Source organism: Centrocercus urophasianus, unplaced genomic scaffold (genome assembly GCF_019232065.1).
Source record: "Centrocercus urophasianus isolate 14NV4802_14NV808 unplaced genomic scaffold, USGS_Curo_1.0 seq_5, whole genome shotgun sequence".
In the NCBI taxonomy this organism is placed as follows: domain Eukaryota; kingdom Metazoa; phylum Chordata; class Aves; order Galliformes; family Phasianidae; genus Centrocercus; species Centrocercus urophasianus.
This window is the reverse complement of record NW_024885088.1, coordinates 728,923-751,473: the sequence shown is the minus strand read 5'-3', so window position 1 is coordinate 751,473 and position 22,551 is coordinate 728,923. Positions and strand designations below refer to the sequence as shown.

General features: G+C 40.8%; 1 protein-coding gene across 1 annotated transcript; it reads right to left on the bottom strand.

The window, feature by feature from the left end:
• Window positions 1-11,386: 11,386 nt before the first annotated feature.
• Window positions 11,387-22,355, bottom strand: GOLT1B (golgi transport 1B). Its single transcript, XM_042835094.1, has 5 exons — window positions 22,226-22,355; window positions 18,330-18,421; window positions 16,488-16,666; window positions 13,867-13,948; window positions 11,387-12,447 (listed from the first exon to the last, which is right to left on the bottom strand). The coding sequence occupies exons 1-5, from the start codon at window positions 22,248-22,250 to the stop codon at window positions 12,409-12,411; spliced, it is 417 nt and encodes a 138-aa protein (XP_042691028.1). The 5' UTR covers window positions 22,251-22,355; the 3' UTR covers window positions 11,387-12,408.
• Window positions 22,356-22,551: the final 196 nt, after the last annotated feature.

Here is a 22,551-nt window from a genome sequence, read left to right as displayed (position 1 = left end):
CCGAGGCTGGGACTGCTGCTGCCGGGGCCGCTGCCGCCGCTCGCGGGCTCCGATTGCATCAGCGGGCGGAGGGAGGGAGGCGCGCGCGGCGGCGGGCGCTGGAGAGCGGCGAGGGGCCGCGACCGCCCCGCCTCGCTGCCGCCTCAGGCGCGCACACCTCCCGGCCGCCCCGCCCGGCCCGGCCCTGCTGCGCTCACCGAGAGCAGGCAGGCGAGCGGCTGGATGGACGCGTGTGCCGCGGGCAGTGCCGTCGTTTTGTCCCCTCTCCTTCAGCAAGCATTGAGAAATTCGCGCTCTGAGTCATTTCCTCCCGTTCTCGCTGACAACGAGCACCTCGCAGCCGGCAGCGCACGGCAGCTCCCCCGGCCTTCCGCTTCCCACTGGCGGGGAACCCAGCAAGGACCCACGGGCCCGCCTTGGTTACAGCCAGACGGCGTCGCCACGCGCCCCAGCTTGTGCCTTGCGGCCTCCTCCCGCCGCCCTGTGCCTCACTACAGCTCTACCAGCGCTGCCCTTTCTGCTCTGGCACCCGTCAGGCAGGTCGCCAGCAGCTGCAGGCAGGGCAGCGAATGGCAGCGGCCAACCTACTGCTAGGGCACCTGTACCACAGGGAGTTTTTGAGAGAAAACCCCAGCATAATGTTCACAGTGCGCTTCCTTTCATCTCTACTGATCTTGCATTTCAGTCTTTTCATCCATTACTGTTTTCATAAACGTTTTCTCCCTCTGATCTGCCTGAGAGTAGTTGTAGAATGCTGTTCGTTTCAGTTCTGCTGTCAGAAGTGTCAGGTTGTGCCTGGTGTGATGCATAGGAATTCTCTCGTGTGGCACTGGAGACAGATTATAGAAACAGCAGTAAATCTCATGTCTACCACTTTTTTTCAGCCAGGTAAGAAAGCGCCATTCAGCAGAATTACAATCATTTGGGTTCCAAAGGAACAGGTAAATGATGCCACCCAAAATAAAAGCTCATGGGAACAGTGGTGGCTGTTTAGGAGAAAAGAAAGATGGAGTTAAAGATGCAAAGCAGAAAGGTGGAGCGGTAAGGAAGCATCAAATAGATGCATATCATCCAGTGGAGGGCCACAGAAATGACCCAAGGGATGGCACACTCCCCCTGTGAGGACAGGCTGAGAGCTGGGGCTGTGCAGCCTGGAGAGGAGTCAGGAGAATGTTCAGTATCTCAGGGAAGGATGTGAGAAAGAGAAGGACAGACTATTTAGCAGGGTCTGTTGGGATAAGAGAAAGGAAATGATTTCAAGCTAAAAGAGGGGAGATTTGGATGAGATTGAACAAAAAAAGTTTTTTACTGTAAGAGTAATGAAGCACTGGCACAGGTTGCCCAGAGAAGTGGCGGATCTCCACCCATGGAGATGCTCAAGGTCAGGCTGGATGGGGTTCTGAGCAGCCTGATATGCCGCAGGTGTCCCTGTTCACTGCAGGGGAGTTGGACTGGATGGCCTTTGAAAGTCCCTTCCAACTCAAAAGATTCTATGATTCTGTGATAACTGCTGTTCAGTGCTCATGAGGCAATTCAATCCATTCACCATTAACTTCAGATTCCAAACACGACGTAGAAACAGCAATGCTGTGGCAGTCCAAAAGTGTGTTTAATCAAGTATGCCGCCTCTGGTGATGCACAGGATCAAGGCCTACAGGAGCTGCAAGAACAGAACAGGCATCTAGGGGTATTTCCTGGTACTCTTCTAGCCTCAAGATGTTTGTGCCATAGCAGTTTCCTAAAAGATGGATTCATGCTTGATGGTTGCACATGGGTTTTCCTTCTGTTAATTTATCCATTTTTCTTTGAACACATGTAAAATTTGGTATCTACGATATCTAGTGTTAACGAGTTTCACAGCTTGCCTCTGTTTTGAGGAAAAAATACCTCATTTTGCTTTGTTTTCATCTACCCACTGGAAAATTTCACGAGAAATTCCCTGCTCCCTTCTGATATTGTGAGAAGTACTATGAACAGAAAATAAGCTGAAAATATTCATTTCCTCTGTGCCATTTGTGATTTTTCAGACTGCTCCTGAATCCACTGTTAGTCATCTCATTTTCCAGATGAAGTGTCCCAGTCGTTTTAGTCTAAATATAAGAATAGTTACATGCTTTGATCATTCTTTAGGTTGGGCACATGAACTAGATGCAAATTGAAATTGCAGGTCACCAGGTTTTCTCTTCATGTTTTCCTTTCTATTTATTTTCCTAATGATGCTCTGTTTCCTAGTCTGATTGTTCCTGAGCACTGAGCTGAACTGATATTTTTACAAAAATAATTAAAAATAATTCCAAGGTCATCCAAGGTCATTCATAATCCATCAATGTTTCTATAAATTTAGCTTTTGCTTTTTTTTTTTTCTTTTCCTTTTTTTTTTAGCTATGTGCATCCTTTTATACCCTTACTTCCTTTATATCCTTATATCCTTTACTTATATCTTTGTATGCAAGAAAGAAGTCTTTTACAGTGAGGGCAGTGAGGCACTGGTACATGTTGCCCAAAGATGCAGTTGGCGCATCCCTGGAGACTTTCAAGCAAGGCTGGATCAGACCCAGTACCTGTTCACTGCAGGGGAGTTGGACTAGATGACCTTTAAAGGTCCCTTGCAACTCTAAGAATTATATGATTCCATGATATTTACAGTCATAATTACCTGCTATTTTGACATACCTGTACTCAACTCCAGAAAGTCCTTTTATATCTCTTTGTAAATAAGTCTTGTTTTGTTGAATTCTTTAAGACTATTATCCTGAAGGATTTAATCTCATCAGCAAATGTTGTCTCTACTCTATTTGCCTCCATTTCCATATCATTTTCTCAGTTGCACCCTCTCATCTATTTCTCATCTTTTAACCAATCAACGAGGGTAGCCACTAGAGCATCTTTTCCTGAGAGCTTATCTTTCAGAAGGCTTTGGTAAGGATCCTTGTCAAGTCTTTTGTAAATTCAGCCACTGAGACCTCTACTGTCTGCATGCTCATGGAATCCTTTAAAGAAATTCCTGGACTAGCTAGGCAGGACTTCCTTTTACACAAGTCATACTGAGTTTGCCCTTTGATGCATATTTACCCAAACATCTTTTTTCATTCCTTACTGCAACTTCTACAGTTCCTCCAGAAAATAAAGGGAAAGGAGAAATGTTATCTGAGCTGCAGACAGTGTTTGCTACTGCAAAGTCAAAACATCAAATTCTTCAGACATACGATGAAAAAGTGTTATTTTTATTTATAGTTGAGATGGCCCTGAACTGAAATAAAAATCAGAAAAATGAGACCGAAACAATGAGAAGCTACACAGCTTCCCTCAAACATTGATTGAGGACATTGTTCATTTCTATGCTAGATTTTCCATTAATGCAAAGCATTCTGTGAATGCATGACAGTGCTGTTAAACTTTAGAAGTTTTAATGAATAAGTTGTTCACAGCTATAGAGAATTCAGTAATTTATATGCTTCCATTGCAAAGACTTTTCACAAGTTTGAGACACCCACAAGGTGAACGTGAGCTATGACACCTGGGTCCCTACACACAGATGATGTATGTAAACAGCCAGAAACCCTGCAATTAGTACATCCCACTCATTTTGTTGGTGGGCAGATGAGCACAGCATTCCTCCAGTTTGCTTTGGGTTCATGAGTAGATTTTGTTTTGCAGTTGGCCAAAGGGGTTTCACTCATGCACATTATTTAAATGAGAACTGAATAAACTTACATTTTAGACACAGAAATATGAGGAACTACAGTCTGGAAAATGAAAAAGCTTTATAAAAACCATATGGGGAAATCTGAAGGAGGCAGCTTATGTAATTGCACAGTTCTACAATGAATGAAAGGCAGAAACCCATAGCCTGATACATTCTCAAAGGTTTCCTTTTATAACCCTTGTCTGTCCAAAGAGGATAGGGTGCAGCTGGGTAGAAATTGTCTTTTTTTAGCAAAAATCTAACAAAAAAAAAAAAAAAAAAAATTAAAAAAAATCTGGGATTCTGTGGGGTTTTTTTTGTTTGTTTGGTTGGTTTGTTTTATTGGTGGGTTTGTTTTTTTTTTTCCTTTTGAAATGGAATGAGAACAAAAGATTTTAAAATTTTCTGTGGTAAAGTGTGGGAAAATTATTATCCAATCAAAAGGTGTAATTTTGACAAAATCACTGTTTCAATTTGAATTTGAACTTCTTCAATTTTGGAAGGTTTTTTGTTTTTGTCTTTCTTTTGTAAATTGTGCTCTTTTGAAATGTGTTCCAAAGCCATTCAAATGTCAAAATGCATCGCTTTCAAAAATACCATCGTGGTGTATTCTGATCTTTCTAAATACTTTTCTTCTCCTTAGCTTTTCTAATAAAGCTTCCTTAGTTTCTGTGGTTGCAAGAAAGTCCTTCTGCTGCTTCTTACTACTCCCCCTCCCCCCCAAATAATCTTTCATTTAAAATATATGTGTCAGGGAAGATCTGTGGCCAATTTCAGTCACAAAACTAAATCCATTAAGAATTAAGGGAGTAAGTGCAGGACGCAATTTCAGTATAGCTGCCTTGCAGGACTGTAAGTATGGCTCTGGAGAGCTCTTAAAATTGTGAAGTAACTGAGGGAAAGACAAACCTCTGGATGCGAATAAGGCTGGTGCTGCAGAAATTTCCTAACATGTAGGAAGCTTCCAAGAAACAACCATGTATTACACCAATTGTAATTGGTGTGTGTGCACGTGTGAATGTCTGCATATATACAAGACATTAGAGTAAACAATTGTGTTGGTTTAATTAGGTAGGTTGCACCAGAAGTAATGCCTCCTATTTATTTCTGTGGATGCTACAGTAGATACAAAGTGCACAATGAAACTATTTGATAGAATAAATTCTCAGCTACAAGATGCTGTTTTTCCACATAGCCACCACCATTAGATATGCATTTTGGCCAGTGATGAACAAGAGTTCTTCATTTTGTGGTGTGACAACTACACATTTCCATCCAGAATGTGTCTTGTCTTTCACAACTCTGTCACCGCCGCTGAAATGCACCATCCACTGCCTCACTATGCTCACATTCACTGTTTGGTCTCCATTAATCTTCCGTAAGTGTCAAGGAAGGTCAGTGGGTGCCATTTTTTGCATACAGAGTAATTCAGTGCCACACCTTTGCTTCATATGCACTTCCATGTCAGATGCCATACTGTCTGACTGCCTCTTTGCTGCCATCTTTCACACGGCAACAAATTGCAAAGGGATATTGGTGGGAAGGTTCAACTTCCATTGCCATACCACCAGTATCTGCTTCTGACATCATGGACTAACATAATAAAATAGGAGGCATTCCTTTCAGAGCAGTCCTTGTATTTCAGGGGATAGGTCATTTAGTATCTTGGGCATACAATCAAATAATAAGAGAAGCTGAAATAATAAACAGAAACTGGTGGTACCAACTCCTGGTCTCCATTTTGGAAAAGAAACAAATGGGGTTCTTAGCAGAAATGAGAAGATGGAGGTGCAGGAGCCCCTCTCAGTTACAAGCTCCTATCACCGCTCTGAAGAAGTGCTTGAGTGAGATGTAAGGTTTTAGTGTAATCTGCAGGGCAGATCTATTTGTAGTAGCACCTTTCCCCAGTGCTTGTTTCTTCGTGCCTATCTTCATGCCATTCTGCCACCTCCTCAGATGCACCAACTTGACTGTGTGTGGGCTGTGTTGTGTAAAATGGATTACTGGAGCGATCTGGGTTTAAAAAATCCCTGATAAAAAGCGTAGGAGGAGGAAGTAAATGGTTGTAGGTGCTGACGGGTGGAAAGTGCTTAAGCTGGCATCACAGTAAAGGACTACAGATTGCACAGTCAATTCAGAGAAACATCTAAAAATAGCATAAAAAGAGATGAACGTGGTAACAGAGCACCTGACAACCAGGAGAACACCAAGAAAAAGGCTGAAGGGGAAAAGTTTTTCTGTGCAAGGGTAATGGAAATTGGGAACAAACACCATGCCTCCTGCTGCTTCATTCCCACCCATTGGGAAAACAGCATTTTTACACAATAAGCACTTTGTGAGCCTGTCACTTATTTCTACCCCAAGAGTTAAGAAAAACAACCCAAGAGTTAATCAAGAACAGAGTTTGTTCCCAATGTTGATTCCAGCTCAATTTACAGCCACTCACCTTCTGCCTCTCCTCACAGCCTCCCCGGCCGTGGCCATGGTGGCTTGCAGGTTCCTCCCTCCTCTTCCAGAAGGTTCTGACAACCCTGCCTCAGCTGCTGCCTGCCATGCACAATGCTGATGGACTGAGGGCTTCAAGGAGACTTTTTGGTGGAGGTTAGGTGTTACCGGAGGCAGAAAGCATGGTGTGGGAGCCGCTGCAAGCTGTGCAGAGGGGCAGAGGCCCAGCACACAGCAGAACCCACCTCAGCTGGTGCCACCGAATGCATCCTTAGTGATTCCAGAGCGTCTGTCAAAACCGATCCAATCTTCCACCTTTTCAGGGAAGGAAGATGATTCCCAGTCAGCCCATTTCCCCCTACCTGATGTAATTCCTAAGATGCCATAACTGCTGAGCTGCTTCTTCCCCTGCCCCACCTGCTGGAAAAAATGGAAGAAGGGAAGTGAAGCTATTGTCTTTTTATCTGGGGAGGTTGGGAAAGAAAGGAGGCTGCAGTTTTAGGATAATCTTTCACATACACTAGATTGTTCAACATAAAAGGCAGCCAGCCAGGCCACTGGAAGACTCGGTAGTTCCCGCATTTCCTCATACTGGAGGGACATGATTAAGGGATATTGTAATGCTGCTGCCTTTGATAAGCTCAAGAACTTGGGGATTCGATTTCTGCTCCTTGTCTGCTGGAGCCCATCTTGGTTCCCCCTGGAGAGGATGTCCAGGGGATCTGGATGTTTCTGTCTCACACCTATAGGTGCAGCTGCAGCTCCCACCTTTACAAGTTCAGCCAGTAGCGAGGCATGACGTATGTCCCATGGAGACACACATGCACATCCTCATGCATGCACACAACAGTGATATGAAACAGTAGTTTGCTCGTGTGGCCAAGAATACCAGCGGTATCCTTGAAAAGAGTGTGGCCAGCAGGTCAAGGGAGGCAATCCTCCCCCTTTCCAGTACTGCTGAGGCCATGTCTGAAGTACTGCATCCAGTTTTGGGCTCCCCTATTCAAGAAAAACAGGGAACTGCTGGGGAGAATCCAGTGGAGGGCCACAAAGATGATGAGGAGCTTGAAGCATCTCCTTTAAAGGAAAGGCTGAGAGACATGGGGTTGTTCGGACTAGAGAAGACAGAGAAGGGGGTTTTATCAATGCTTACAAATATCTAATGGGCAGGAGTGAGGTGAATAGAGCCAGGCTGTTCTGGGTGGTGGCCAGTGACAGGACAAGTGGCAGTGGGCACAAACTGGAACAGGAGAAGTTTGAGCTGAGCATAAGAAATTCTTTACTTTGAGGATGACAGAGCACTGGAACAGGCTGCCCAGAGAGGTAGTGGGGTTATTTTCTCTGGAGATAGTCTAAATCCTCCTGGACACTTTCCTGTGCAATTTATGGTAGGGAACCTTTTTTAGCAGGGGTTTTGTGCTGGATGATCTCCAGAAACACCTTCCAACCACAGTGATTCTGTGATTCTGTTTGAAGAGGAAAATGACATATATTTTGAAAGACAGACATAATGGGATGGAAGGAGGGGGACAATTTTTTTTTACCAAAAACGTCTTTCACACTAAAACAGTATAAACTGCAAATCTTGCTTTTTCTGATTTTAGTGGAAGAGCTTTTGAGTGACTGGAGAAAGGAAGACGGTCAGGCAACTGCACTGTCGCAAGCTGAATGCTGACTGTCCTCATTCATCCTCGAATTTCAGCGTGACTGCTTTGAACGCTGCCAGCTGAGAGACAGGCCAGCTCCACGCGTTTCACAGTGAGTGGCTCTCTGTAAAAAGTTCAACACTCATTTGGTGGTTTAAAACTACAAGGCAGTTCACCAAGTCTAAATTGAAATTTACAGAGACTCCGCAGAAATACTGCAGACTGACCAAAAATTTCCAAGAAGGGTTTCTGGGAAGCACCGACGTTTCTCTTCCTCGCAGCTCCCCCTGGCGGCCCCGCTGCAGGGTGGCAGGTACACGGCTTTCAGCGAGCAGACTTCCAGGCGTGCGGATAAACTAGCTGCTAAGGACGGCTCTATCGCACGCGTGCATCTTGGAGATATATCTCAAGATCTGTTTACAAATCCCGACTTCGGCATCATGAGTTTCACACTAAATTACTCCGCATCACTTCTGTCATTTTTTTTCTGCAAATTATCACGTAGTTGAGGGGGATGCATTAGCATATTAAAAATGTGTTGAAATTTGCTTGGACGGGGATTACGGTAACTTCAGAATCCCTGTTAGACTAAGCACGAGTTGCAGATTTTCTGAAATGTTTTGATGTGCCAAGACCAATACTACAGGGGTAAAGCAGGGAACAATAGGGGGCCACAAAAGCCAAAACTGTTTATTAAAAAAGACTGGAAATGGCACACTGGTGCTGTCAGAGCTGATAATGGTAACATGAAGATTAGAAGTAATAGTCAAAGGAAGCCAGGACACAGCAGCCAGAGAGATGGAGACCAAGGGCTGATAGCAACATATTAAAAGGGACTGCAGGGAAACCTACAGTCATTATAGGGAAGTGAACTTTACTTTTTCAGCTTTATAATTAAGCAAACCAGAAAGGTGGCAGCTAGAATAGCCTATATCTTGAAATTAGCTTGAAACTTGGCAAGGAGATTGCTTTAAAGTAATCAAATAAAGTCTTGCCTTGTGACATCTTCTGCAGAGATGTCTTTTATAACCTTGCTGATAGTCTCTTAAAATAGCAGTACCATATTGTGAGCAATAACAATGTCAAAGTATTCTTGGTTAATTAATGGCAACGGTTCCCCAAAAGTAACTGGCCATAAACTATACACAGATTTAGATTATATCTCTCACAGTTTAACAGATACAACTAGGTGTACTCGGAATTTTTTTTCTTTTTTAAACCAGGAAGCATTAACTCCTTGGATACAACCACCTTCTTAGGATATAACCAACTTTACCAAAGCTAGTAGAAAGGCTAAAACTTCAGTCAAACTAAGGTTTTAGAGCACCACCTAGTACTTAGAACAAGCACACCTCAACAACAAATTTAAATTCCTGCTTTGGTATTCTACTTTTTCTATGAAAATCCACAGCAGTGGGATGCAAGCTTGCACATCACTACAGAATAACAAAGCCTGCTTATCAGGCCACTCTCTGGGATACAGAGATCACACCTGTGTGCTTGAAATAGAGGGATCAGAACCTGCCATAAGTTCTAGACACATCTTTTTTCTCCTAAACTTTCACTTACTTCCTTTCTTGCATGAAGAGGACATGGTAGTTTAGCAAAGTTTCCAACCTAATTGTGATTTTCACATTGTGATGTTTGAAACTAGAACATGAAAAACAGCTGGGATTGTGACTGCGATTGTAGCTGTTGTCTTCAGAAACAGATTTTGACCAAAGTACTAAAGCTCAAGGTGCTCAGGATTACACAGTAGTGAGCAACAAAGCAATGGAAAACATCACACACTGCAATTGAGAATGTCCTATTCACCTGGAAGCTATGCATTGTCAGTGGATTGCCCCTGGGATCAAGCAGCAGTACAGGAAGATGCCTACAAAAGCAAGGGGCAGATGCTTATGTAAAAGAATACTTACTGTAAGAGACAAACTTTTAAATTAAGATTAATCAAAGACTATTCACTATGAAAGTAAAATCACCATAAGATGGAAAAGCACATACTCCTTAACCTTTGGAAAGGAATACTTGTCAAAACGTTTTCTCAGCATTCAGGTGTAAAGAGACACAAAGACAACTTATAGAAAAAGGTACCCATTTATTCAAGATATGACAAGTATATTTACAGTATCCATTTGCTCAGAATGAAATCCACCCTTACAATTTTTTTTTTAAAGCAGCAATTATAAATTACATATGAAAGAGGAAACGTTCCAAATATGTTTCTGTTAGAGATTTTTTTTTTTTAAACAACAGAAACATTTAAGGCTAAGTAGTTTAGACCATTGCTGCCACCCACATTTATCTTGGCAAAACCATCTAAAAGACAACATTACCTTGAGGGATTAAGACTGTGAAACTCAGCATACCCTTTTGTTCCCTCAGATGCATTTCACAACAGTTCAAAACTGACAAAAATTGACTTTTCATTTAAAACAAAAAATTAAACAGGAGCAAGATGAACTGCCTACATCTCAATTCCAGAGGGCTAAAAGATAATACACAGTAATGCATTCATTACCACTGAAAGATGTCAGATTTCTTGTCGATGAAAGAATTTCAGCTTACCAAGCTATCTGCTTTCAGTTAGAGCTCCAGTCACACGGCATGATCCACCTGTCCCAGCAGCTTACTTTTCAAAAGACAAGAAAAATCTTCAGGTAGCTGACTTGTAATGTAAATGATGAACACTGCTTTAAACAGCACTTGATTCCCACAGTACAGACTACTGCTCTACCAAAGCAAACATGATGAGTTTGCTGAACAGTTGTAGTGTTATTTCTAGTCATTGAACACACAACAGATCCGCAGGAACAGTTAAAACTGGTTCATCTCTTGAGGTAGGAGCCACAAGTCACATTTAGTCCATATGTAACACATGCTATCAGGCAAATATAGCCAACTTTTTCATATAAACATTCAAGAAAACACTGATGTGTCTTCTCAGATACTGTTCACTAACTGTCATGGCATTTTTTCCTCCCAGTGAATCATTTTGTGCCTGTTTGAGAAGGAAACTAATTAAATATAGGAGTTAGAAATACTAGGTCACAGCCATTCCATTAACATTAATGCAGCTGCAATGAGAAAACACTGGTGCCTTATACAAAAAGCTTTGTAGCAACTTCCAAAACAGTATCTGAGAATTCTTAAAAGATGTTTTGAAAAAATACCAATTTTAACTGCATAATAATAAGATCAGTCATTAGGCCGTTAAGACTACATAGCTAGGTGAAATACTATCATTGCATTTCAGTAAGTTTTCGGGATTACATTTGAAGGGAAAAAGAACATTAAAACAGAAAATCCCCAAAACCTTCACAGATGCAGTGATCACTTAACGATCACTTTTTGTTAGGTATCTATAGCTATATCTATTGAAAGTACACAATGTTTAACATTCCAAGAGAAGCAGCAAGTGACCTTTGCATTAGTGGGGGACACATACTCCAGGCAATGGCTAAGTTGTTGTTATGACAGATACAAGTTTTGAGTTATTTGAAGGTTTGAAGATAACTCAAGGAACAAGTTATGTAACGCTGAGATTGGCACTTGATTGTTAATTAGCCCATTCACTAAATTTGCTCCCCAGAGACTCACATACACAGAGTTTTAAGTTTTCATTTTATTACTGTAAAAAATAAACGTCAACTTGTAGTTCCAGAATAAACAAAGAAACCTTAGCTTCAAACCATTTAAAAACAAAAGGTTCATATTTTGATAAGATACATTTCACAAGATCCATGTCAGCACCGTAACCAAGTGCATTTTTTTTGTTTTTTTAACCAAACACATTTTGAAGTTTCCACGTTAGTGAGAAGGGGCTACATTCTCACCTGGATGCAGACATAACATGACTCAAGAAGAACAAACTGGAAGGAGTGTAAGTCAGTTTCTAGAGTTCCCTGTTGAACTCTACATGTTCGGAATCAACACTTAAGACTGAAGTTACTGAAGACTGACCTTCTGCATATTCCAAAATGGAAGGCAAATACAGTCAACTTACATTTGGCTTTGAAACATTACCTTAATGTTTTATTTCAACCACATATTTACAGAAATGCATACAACAGAAGTGTGCAGGATTTCCTTTTTAGTCATGATATACTTAGAGATGAACAGTCATCTCAACTTTCATGCAAAGGTGCATCTCCTGTTACACAAGTTCTCTGTACTCTGCTTTTTTTTTTTTTTTTTTTGGTTTGTTTGTTTTGCATTCTGAGGGTAACAAGAGGAAGGTTGGAGAAGTTGGAGTGACCTTAAAAATGGAGGCCTGTTTGCTCTACTGCACCTTCACAATGAGGAGGTAAAGTACAGGCACCTTTAAATCCGGAAGGGTTCATTACCTTTTCCAAAACCAACAAACACAGTCTTGAACAGTTGTAATGTGAGTTATTCCATGACTTTCACCTCTTCAGTTTACTTCCTGAACTCTGGAGTTACTTTTCCTAGAAGCATACTTGCCCAGCTTCTAATGTATACTGTCGACTATACATTTTAATTTAAACTGTTATGTAAAGAATGTTACAAGCCTTTCCTTTGTACACAACTTAATCTTTGTGCTGAGTATTCTTCAGAAGGATTTTATAAATAATACAATAAGTTTAGAATCAGTCTTCTGCCCTGTTGTCATTATACCATGTTGTTGCTTTCTCCAACTTTATCTACAAGCTGCAAAAAAGAAACAAAAGAAGCTTTAAGCTACAATACTCTCATGTACAATTGAATTAATCTCAGATGCAACTTGCTGTTTGCACAGTTGGTATGTAACTGAAAATGAGAGTAGTACTCACCAAGGTTTCATGATTTAAGTTTGTGAAATTAAAAATCTTGCATTGCAACTGTGTTTCTAGATGACATGTTTTCTTATATAAGACATTAACAGCGCAACATGAAGATGCAAGAGAATGAAAAAGGAAATAGAAGAATACAGATACCACTGCTAGCTTAATGATTAAAACAAAACAATGCGGTATCAGCCACACATGCATTAGAAGACCAAGTAAGATATTTCAACTGACCATTACTGTGGATTCTCTTCTGAGCCTACGTAGGCTTTGAATAAAACATTAACAATTATCTTTTTAAAAGAAGATTTAACCCCATTATGATCAAATTAAACGTGAGTAGACAAGATCAATTGACAAGTAAAACATTCAATTGATCATGAACGATGAGCCAGAATGTGGCCTAAGCTGTACAATTGGAACACATGATCTTGAAAACTGATTTTTAAAATACAGACTGATATATCTCTTAGTTACGTCCCCTATTAATTTTTAAGCAGTAGCTATTAAAACTGCAGCTTTCAAAACCAGGGTTAAAAACACTTGTGTTAAAATACATACAGAAATTATCACAGTAAAAGCAGTTGACCAAAATACCCTACCTAGATTACCATCTTTCTGGCACCCATTTACTGGCTACTTAGTTAAGAATCCCTGGTTACTTAGTTATGAAAATGGAAAACTGCATTTGAAGAAGTACAGAGTTTAGTAAATAGCCAAGAATCAATCCGTTACAGCAGGCCTGAATAAATGTTGTACTTGATGAATGATTATGCATAATGAGAGTTTCTGGATTCACCATGCAAGCTGCAAATTAACACTGTGCAAACCTCTTTGTTACTACAGACCACTTTTCTTAGATACATCCAGATGCTGCACAAAGAGGAGAAATGCCTCTCTCATCTGACAGGCAGGAGAAGAGGCACAGAACAGAAGAGGCACAACAGAACAGTTGCACGGTTTGCCTGTCTGTGGTCACCTAGGGCCAGCAGTGAGGCAGGAACCAGTATTCATAGTCACAATCCTGACACACAATCCAGGGCTTTTTCCCCTTTACAAGGCTTAAGCAGGGGCAGCTTCTGCAAAGGTGTTGTTTCTTTTACATTTGAAAGCCTCTCACTGGGAAAGAGGGTTATTTGAGGGTTATTTGTACGGTTCAAAAACTATGCAGTAATACATTCAAATTCATTGTTATAAAAAGCTGTATCTTATTTACTCCCAATGCATTTGTGCTACTGCAATAGTAATGAAATAGGAAAAACAGCAAAAGCCTTGCATTTTACATTAAGTGCCAAACACTTACCGAGCTTATACCAGGTAAATTCAAGAGAGAACCAAGGACTGGAACTCTTCTAATAAAGCCAATCACCACAGGAAAGAACCCCCTTTAGGTTAGATAAAAATATCGTATTAGTTTTTATAAACAAACTATTCTAACGTTGCTCTGAAGAACTGGAAATTCAAGTCCTGTCATTCCTTCACTGAAAATTACTTCACCAAATACATAAACAGACATTTAGCAAAGAAAAAAAAAACAAAAAAAAACCAGAAAGAAAGATTATTTTAAATTGAGGTAAACATTTTCCTCATAGTTGGCAACCTTCAGAATCAGCTGTTCAGAGAATTAACTAAGAGATGAATATCCAACTTAGTCAAGAGAACTGATGTTCTCATCTACTTTCTCAAAATTATTATAAACATCGAGATAACTTGTTTTTAACCTTATAGGAAATACATTCTTGCAATATCACTCATCACTCTATATCCAATGTAAAAACACTTAGAAGGTAATTCTACGTAATCCACTTTGAAACCAGATATGGCAGCGTTTAATCGATTAAAGAAAATTAAGCACAACATGTTTGTGCACTCACATAATTGACAAAAACATGTAATGTCAGAAATTTGAATAACGAGCCAGGAGTTGCTGCCTTTTACAGCTGGCAGGGTCTAGCCCCTGCACTACCTGTTTGTCCCTGCAGCAGGAAGAAGGATTTTCTGTGGCAGTATCTCAGCTGTCTGAAGTCAACTGCAGCAATTCAGCTGGTACTGGCATTCTAAGTTCTCTAGCTGAGCTATACACTTCCCAGCATAGAATAAGGACTGGCATCTAAATCTACCTGTCATGTCTGACCAGAGGAATTTCACTATTCACCATCCTCTTGCTGGTAAAAACGATTTGTTGGATCACATCAATATCAGTAAGTCCTCCCTCCTCCCTGGGCTATCCATTTATTATTATTCTTTTTTAAAGACCAGATCATTACACTGAACCTACATACCATGATGCAGGGCACACAAACCACTTTTAACAGACAGACGTGTAATTGGTGTAGCCAAGAATGCAAAATAGTCATTATAGTTAGGATAGCATCTTTAACAAGAACTTTGGGTATCTTTGATCTGAACAAGGCTCTGAGAGCAGTTTAGACTATGATAAAAGAGACTGTACTGTAATAGCTGTCTCCAGGGAATGCAATTTGAATGTGTAAAGGCAAAGAACTGAACCTCTGATAGGAAACTTCTGGCAGTACGCTAAATAAAGGGAAGAACATTCTGGATATAATCCAGAGTAAAATCACAACTGCATCTCTCTCACTGCAGTAAAACATGTATTAAGTAAAAATCTCTGCTGTCATTATTAACTGTTTAAGTGTTCCTGGCTACCAGTACCTAAAAGCTTTGCTCTGTGCAATTTCTTCTACAGAGTATGAAAGATGACTTCATACAAGAAGTCTAAATGTACAAGAGAACTGTCTACACACAAAAATTCTGGTGGAACTGTTTTAGTGGTCTAAAATAAATAAATAAATAAAGAGACCAAATAAAGTATAATACAGTGCACCTGCCACACAAAAAGTTCCCAAAAACATAATTACAGTTGATACTGACAAATCTGAAGCAAAACATAGAGCTTTGCTTGAAGTAGTAACTTGCTAGCACTGTAAGAGATACAATTCTTAGCAAGTATCAAGAAGTAGGAAAAGTTGTTTAGAGGCAAGTTTAAAAATTCATTTGGAATTATTTATCAGTTGTTGACACTTTTCAGGGTAAGATGTAGTCCTAGTGACTTTGAGATAACAATTCAGTGGGCTTTAAGTTAAATAAATAAGCATTAGATGGAATTTTGTCTTCAAAAGAGAAGTCCAGGAACCGACAAAATCTTCCCTTCTTACTTATATTAACACACTTTCTTACTTTGTTTTCTGAAGTATGGAACTTCAACCAAGGAAATAAATGGTATGTTGCAACAACCCAGGTTCTTTCACCCTTACAATTAATTGTAAGTTAAATGACATGTTGTAACAGATGCAACATACCTGTTGTAATCTTATTAAGTATGTAACATACCTACATAGTGGAGAAACAAATGCTTAAGTCATTTCAGACATCAGTAACCAAAACCAGCATCTCATACATTGTAAACAGGGCACAAGTATAACAACACATCACAGAAGCCACCTCCTCACCTGCAAGGTTTGGAGGCTAAGATGTTTGTAAGCACATATTTTGCCTCATTTATTAATTCAAAGAACAAACTCTCCACCAAAAAAGCCGAACGACCAACAACTTAACCAACAAAACCAAGAAAATACAAGCATTTTAGTTTTCTTTTATATGGAGATACTTAAAACTTGGCACTTACAATAATTTGATCTCCCAAATACTTTGAAGCTGTACAGTTATTGGATTAGATATAAGCTACATTGCCAGAAGTCGGTTTGATATCTGCCTCACCAACATCAGCAAATTTGAGTCCTGGAACCTTTTCACTTCTTGCAAATATAACCCAACAGCTTTAAACAAAATCCAGCAGAAGTGAACACTCAAAGAATGTTTTCCCAGTTGTAATACAGTACACTAAGCAAGTACATGTGCTCCTCAATACATCAATATAGAAAGCAATTTTGAAGCAAGTCTTACCTGAATAATAGGAAGAACCCATAAATTTCAAGAATCATTCCTATTAAAGGCCAACCAATCAGAACTATCAGCACACCACCCAGGAAAAAGCCCGTTGCTTTCATTTTGTGTTTTTGGAAGAAGAATCTAAATGTTCTTTCTAAACCAATAACAAAAGCCAAGCCAGCCACAAATAAAACCTAGAAGAGACAAAAACCAACCAAATAAAGAACACAGCTAAATACATTCCTAAGTTTAGAATGCAAGCACATATTATTAATCTACAAAATTAGACTGCATTTTTGCACAACTTATTTTAATATCGAGATTAACAATGAGAGAACTTATTAGTGATTTTAAGAGTCTACCTTCGTGGCCTCTAACAAGCATAATCATGTCAGAAGACCTGGTGACAACAGCTGTCTTTCCTGTAATATAAATACAGTTGTTACCTGCAGTCAGTACTGAAGATTAGTACCACTAACAGCTAAGATTCCTATAACTGGGAACAGACATGCTCAGAAGCACCCTATAATGGTCATTTTCAATAGCTTGTGCCGATCATTGCAAAGGCAAAACAAGAAAAAAGCTGAAGGGCATTATCAGCTATCTTCCTTAATTTTGTCTGTGTAACAGGCTACTACTATTCACTAGTTCCAGTGTAGGCTGACCATCATCACAGCAGTCTAACCTAACTAAAACTGTTTTGAGTATCCTTCAGCAGCAGAGCATTACTTCATTCTGTAAGCATACATCTGGGCAACATCTTTTCTGGAAAGAGATTAACGTCTCAGATTTTACTCATAACTAACAGATGAAATTCAAGTTTACGTTATGTAAAAAAACAAAAAACAAAAAACAAACACAAACCATAAACATGAAGCTACTTCCTTACCACCTTTTACCCCTTCTCTTTTATAATTAAACTTTCCTCTGATGATATATAGTAACTTTTCTTGTGTTATCTCTGGTTACCACATTGCCTTTAACTGTGTCTTCCTACCTACATTCTCATTATTTTCCCCAAACTGGATCTTGCATTTCCACCTTATCTTAGAAACACAGCAATATAAGCACTGTTTTATTCTCTACTCTTTTCAGTGTGCACCCAAATTCAAAGAACATTCATAGAGTTTCCATCCAACAAACCGCAGTAGTTGATACTGCTGTCACAGATTGAAACTGGTCCATTTTGTCCACAGACTTTTGGTAATCAAAAGGAGGACACAAATCTCTATCAAGCTGGGCTCGCTGGCTGGCAAAGCTGACAACAGCTGGGGCACAGCAGTATCAGATTTAGAAAACACCATGTTATTTTATGTACCTGACCTAGGATTTATTTTCTATCCTGCTTAAGCAAAAATTTCATTTTGGTAAAAACTGAAGATATTTCAGCTTTCTGTTGTGGTGATCTGCTCTCCTAAGCCATTACCAGCAATTCATGCTTCTCTCCATCCTAACAAAGCACAGCAAAACAGCATTTAACAGAATGCACAGAACATGCCATCAGCATTCTTACTCAAATAGATACCTAGCTTTTACAGTTACCTTACAAGACCATAAAAAGAAAGTGTTAGTAATGATAGCTAATCTAGAAATCTTATTTGCATCAGCATAACTGTAGGACAAGCTGCTGCTTGTCAGACCAACATACCACAGGCCTGACCTGGAGGTACAACATTAAGATTGATGTGAGCTGCTCTAATGTTAATCAGAGAAAATGATTCACTGAGATCACTGCGCATAACTCTTCCTTTACACTAAGTTACCACAGTACCTGTTATGACCCAGTTTCTAATTGAAAACATATAATCTTCTAAATTTATTTTTAATACGTTATATACTTAAAAGATACACACTTACATTTCCAATAGCAAGAAGAGCTTTGTCAAAGAAGAGTATCATTCCAAAGAAAAGGAAAAACACTCCAAAACCGGTTAAACCCATTCCGATCTCTGCAAGGAGAAATAAAATTAAGTATATTACATAACATGGTAACAGGAAAAACTCATGCTTAGAAATTGATACAAACTTGGAAGATGCAACACACAGGAAGTTTAAATTCATAGACAAGCTCACAGACTATTTCATTCGCTATTTCACTACTTAAAAATTTCCCTGAACGTACAAATAAAGCTAGTCCTGTATAAACCAGTTATTTCAATACCAGAAAAAGAGATGTTTGGGAACTGCTTATCATAAAAAGGATCAATTTAACAATGTACTGAAATGGAATGCAACAAAAGCATGTATGGATATACACATATGGCAAACATCCCTTTTGATTTACTGCTAGCAAGGACTATTTTGGGAACAGATAATAAAACCTTGTTTTCTATTTGCAACTCTTATCCCATAATGCTTATTGCGAACACGCAAGTACCTCGTCCTCCTGAGACCTCACGTTCCATGTTACATGCATGGCAATCCCATTTTCCCAACTTCCGGATTAAATGCAACACAGATTAATGCTGCAGGCTGCTTCCATATAACACATGCTGATGGCTGTTAAACATTAGCTTGGGTCTCCTGCCAGCTGTCAGTTTTCACAGGACTCGTAGGTGGTATCTATCTCTGAGCTCTGCCTGTCGGTCAAGGCTGTTCAAGAAATATTGGATAGGCAAGAGCAGGATGGAAGATTCATTTGCCTGGAAATGTCAGGCTACGATTAAAACCATCATTTGACAATAGCCTCTGAGGTATTTTGAAGAACATACACAGAAGTGCATCACATCTTTAAAATTAAACGCCTATGGTCTTCCTGTCACTCTCACACAGACCGAATACAAGAAATAACAGGAACAGAAGCAATCTTAGCTGTAAAAGCTTTGGTGTTTATCCACGCACTCACCATCGTGACTGGAGAATTTAGAAATCTACAGGACAAACACATAGCTAGCAAGAACAACATTAACTAACAGTGTTAATACAGGCAGGCTGGCAATCCAGTATACTTTAAAGATGTCAGTATTTTTGTGTGGTCTAGGCCTAACAAACAAAAAGCCCTTCACTGATACCACTAGCCAAATTAAATCTGGAAGAGATATCTAAAAGTATTTTTATTTGCTCTTTTGACTGCAACACAGATCATTTAACATTGCCTGAAGAGCTCAGGAATGAAGGATCATAACACTGTCGACTTCAGATGCTTAATTTACAACAAAAAATTCCCAAACAGCTCAGAGTAAAGAGATTTGTTACAGCAACGTCCAGATTCCCCAACTTCTCCTTTCAGCAAGGTTGCTGACCACATGGTGTTAAATCACGGTATTAAGTCTGCCACATTAAAGCTTTACTATGAGCATTTTAACCACTCTGTATTAAAATCACTACAAGACAATTAACTCTCTGCAGACATTTACAGTACTTTCTTACAATGAACTGCAATGAACAGTGAATTGCAAATTGCATCTCCACTGAATCAACTGACTGAAACTAACATAGGAATTGTAGTCTGCCCTTTCTTCTAGTGCTCTTTACTTTAGAAGAGCAGAAACAATCTGTATTCTGGAAAGAAAACACTCTGAGGCAGGATTCCAAAGGAATTACCAGCTGCCAATAAGATAAATATGCTGCCACGGGAAGCGAGTACTCATTCCTTCTTCAGACACAGTACAAAGTGGGGTGCGAGCAAGAAACAGAGGCTAACTCCCAACAGCTGCTGCAATTATAGCTCTAACACTTCTGTATTCACTTGAAAACCATTTGTAACCACTTACTGCCACAGCGGGTTCAGTTTCCCTTTAGAAATCAACCACACTCTCTGGTTAGCACAGGAAAAAAAATGCCCACCATTCTCATCATCCCAAAGTTACTGCTGAAAGCAGATGAGATACTGGCAATGGAGGGCAGTAGTTCTGGACTCATTTCAAGTAAATGTTACCAATCCAATCACATCAGAACTGTGTTAGTTCTGTTTTTTTTTTTTCCTCCAAAGAACATCAAGTCAAGTATGTCTGGCCCTGTCATTTTGTAGTCTTGGCAAACAACAAGCTAGGAAGTTTTGTGATGGGCACAAACTACTGTTAGAATGCTTTCTCCCACGACATAAAAGCCTTCCTATATATCACTCAAATACAACTTTTTCAGTGTCTAGAAATGCAGATACACATTCCAGCCATGTGACAGCTATCCTTCAATAACTGCAATTTGCAGAGAGGAGGGATCAACACATTCCCAGTGTTCCTACAGAAACCCCATGAATTGTGTGAGTAGTGCAGCAAAGCACCAAAATCTTAGCAAATACTAAGTCTTAAGATAGACTGGTTATGAAAGTTAAGGGATGGAACTACACACTCTCTATCTTTTTTATAAAAGTAATTATTTTTTGTGTTACAATTCTGTATTTTCCCTAACAGAAGTGAGTTTCAAAACATCTGAAGAAATATCTTAGAAAAATGCTGAAATTCAAAAGCCTCGCACTACATCTACTACTCGCAGCTCTGAGTTAAAGCTAACAGTTAGCTCAGTGTCCCAAAAAGAAATTAACACAAGTACAAACAGTGAACAGAGCTCTTTTTCCCAATGAATACTTTGAATGGGACAACGGAGGAATGAGCAAAAGTGAAGCCTACAAGGTTTTAACAGATTATATACCTAAGAATTAGCTCTAAAATTTAACACCCATTCCAGTAGCAGAGCATAGCACCTGAATTTCTCAGGAAGTCATTAACCTTGTGTGTTGCTAACCTGCTGTACTGCCCATTTACATCCTTTGCCTCAGTTGGTTCACCAGTGTTTTCAGTGCTCTGCTATCAAGTTAAACTTCCTTTCCCTACAGCTTTCACACTTGTCCTCCTTTGAGCAACATTACAACACTCATTTCCTTTTATGATAACTATACTGAGAATGCATCATGCATGACGCATTAACTTAAATAAAAGAATGATGTTCCCCTTTTCTTTGCAGTTTCAATGCCTACAAGCCCTCTGATTTCTTTCAATTTCCCCTTTCAGCATTTTTAACCCCAGCTATTCCTAGTCAGGGAAAGCAAAACTACTGTCAGGTCCAAGCTGTTCTTCATTTGTTTCAGACTGAGTGCCCGCTGCTCACTTTAAAACCCCTTCTATGTCACCTGCAAACTCCATTCAGTAGCAAAGTTAAAAGGAACAGTAAAGACACTGATATGTATTTACTCAAAACCATTAACGTCCACATGGAGGCATACGGAATAACAGGCATCTGCCAATTCTCACTTTTGTGTACCAGTCAGTTTTCATTCATTCTCTTCTTGCCATTACCGCCAGGCAGCAACACCACCACCGCGAAACACCTCACATCCCAAAGCAGACGCCGGCAGCAGCAGCGCTGTTGACCAACGCCCACCTGAAGATGCTGGGAGGGCCCCGATAGGCTCTATTCTAAGCTCACACCCCCCTCGCTTTCAGCTTCACCCCACGAGCCCCATCAGCACCGCCGCCCCAAGGTATGAGCGCATCCATAGCGTCCCTCAAAGCACGGCGATGCTGACAGCAGCAGCTGAGCTCCCTCTCGGCCCGCACACCCCTACCGCCGGCAATCACCGCCTGAGCCGGACCCTCCCAGCGACTCCACCGCTCCGCCCGGCCCCGTGCTTCGCCCATACTCCGAAAGCGAGAAGCGCCAACAAAGGGCGCGACGCTGGGGTGGGTCCGTCACGTGCGGCCCTATGCCGGGCTCACTCAGCCCTCCCGCCAGCACTCCGACGGGCACTCCGCCGCGGCAGGAGACCCGCATTCCCCTCCCACCGGGAGCCAATGGGGCGAGGGCGCGGCGCTCACTCTGCGTGTCCGAGAGGGAGATCATGGTGGCGGCGGGGCGACGGCGGGGAAGGAGAAAGAACCGAACGGCAGGAGCAGGGCGACAACGGCCACGTCTTCCGGAAACACGCAGCCCCCTTCGCCTCGCCGCCGGCTGAAAGGACAGCGCCGATTGGCGGGGCGGCGCCCAATTAGCAGCCGCCTTGTTCGAGCGGCTCTGCCCCTCCGCCTTCGTTCCGCCGAGCGGGAGGCTCGTAACGTCGGCGTGGATTGGGGGAGAGGGCAGCGCGTGGTGATGCTCGCGCTCGTCTCGCTGTAGGTGATTGGCTGAGGGGAGCCGGCAGCGG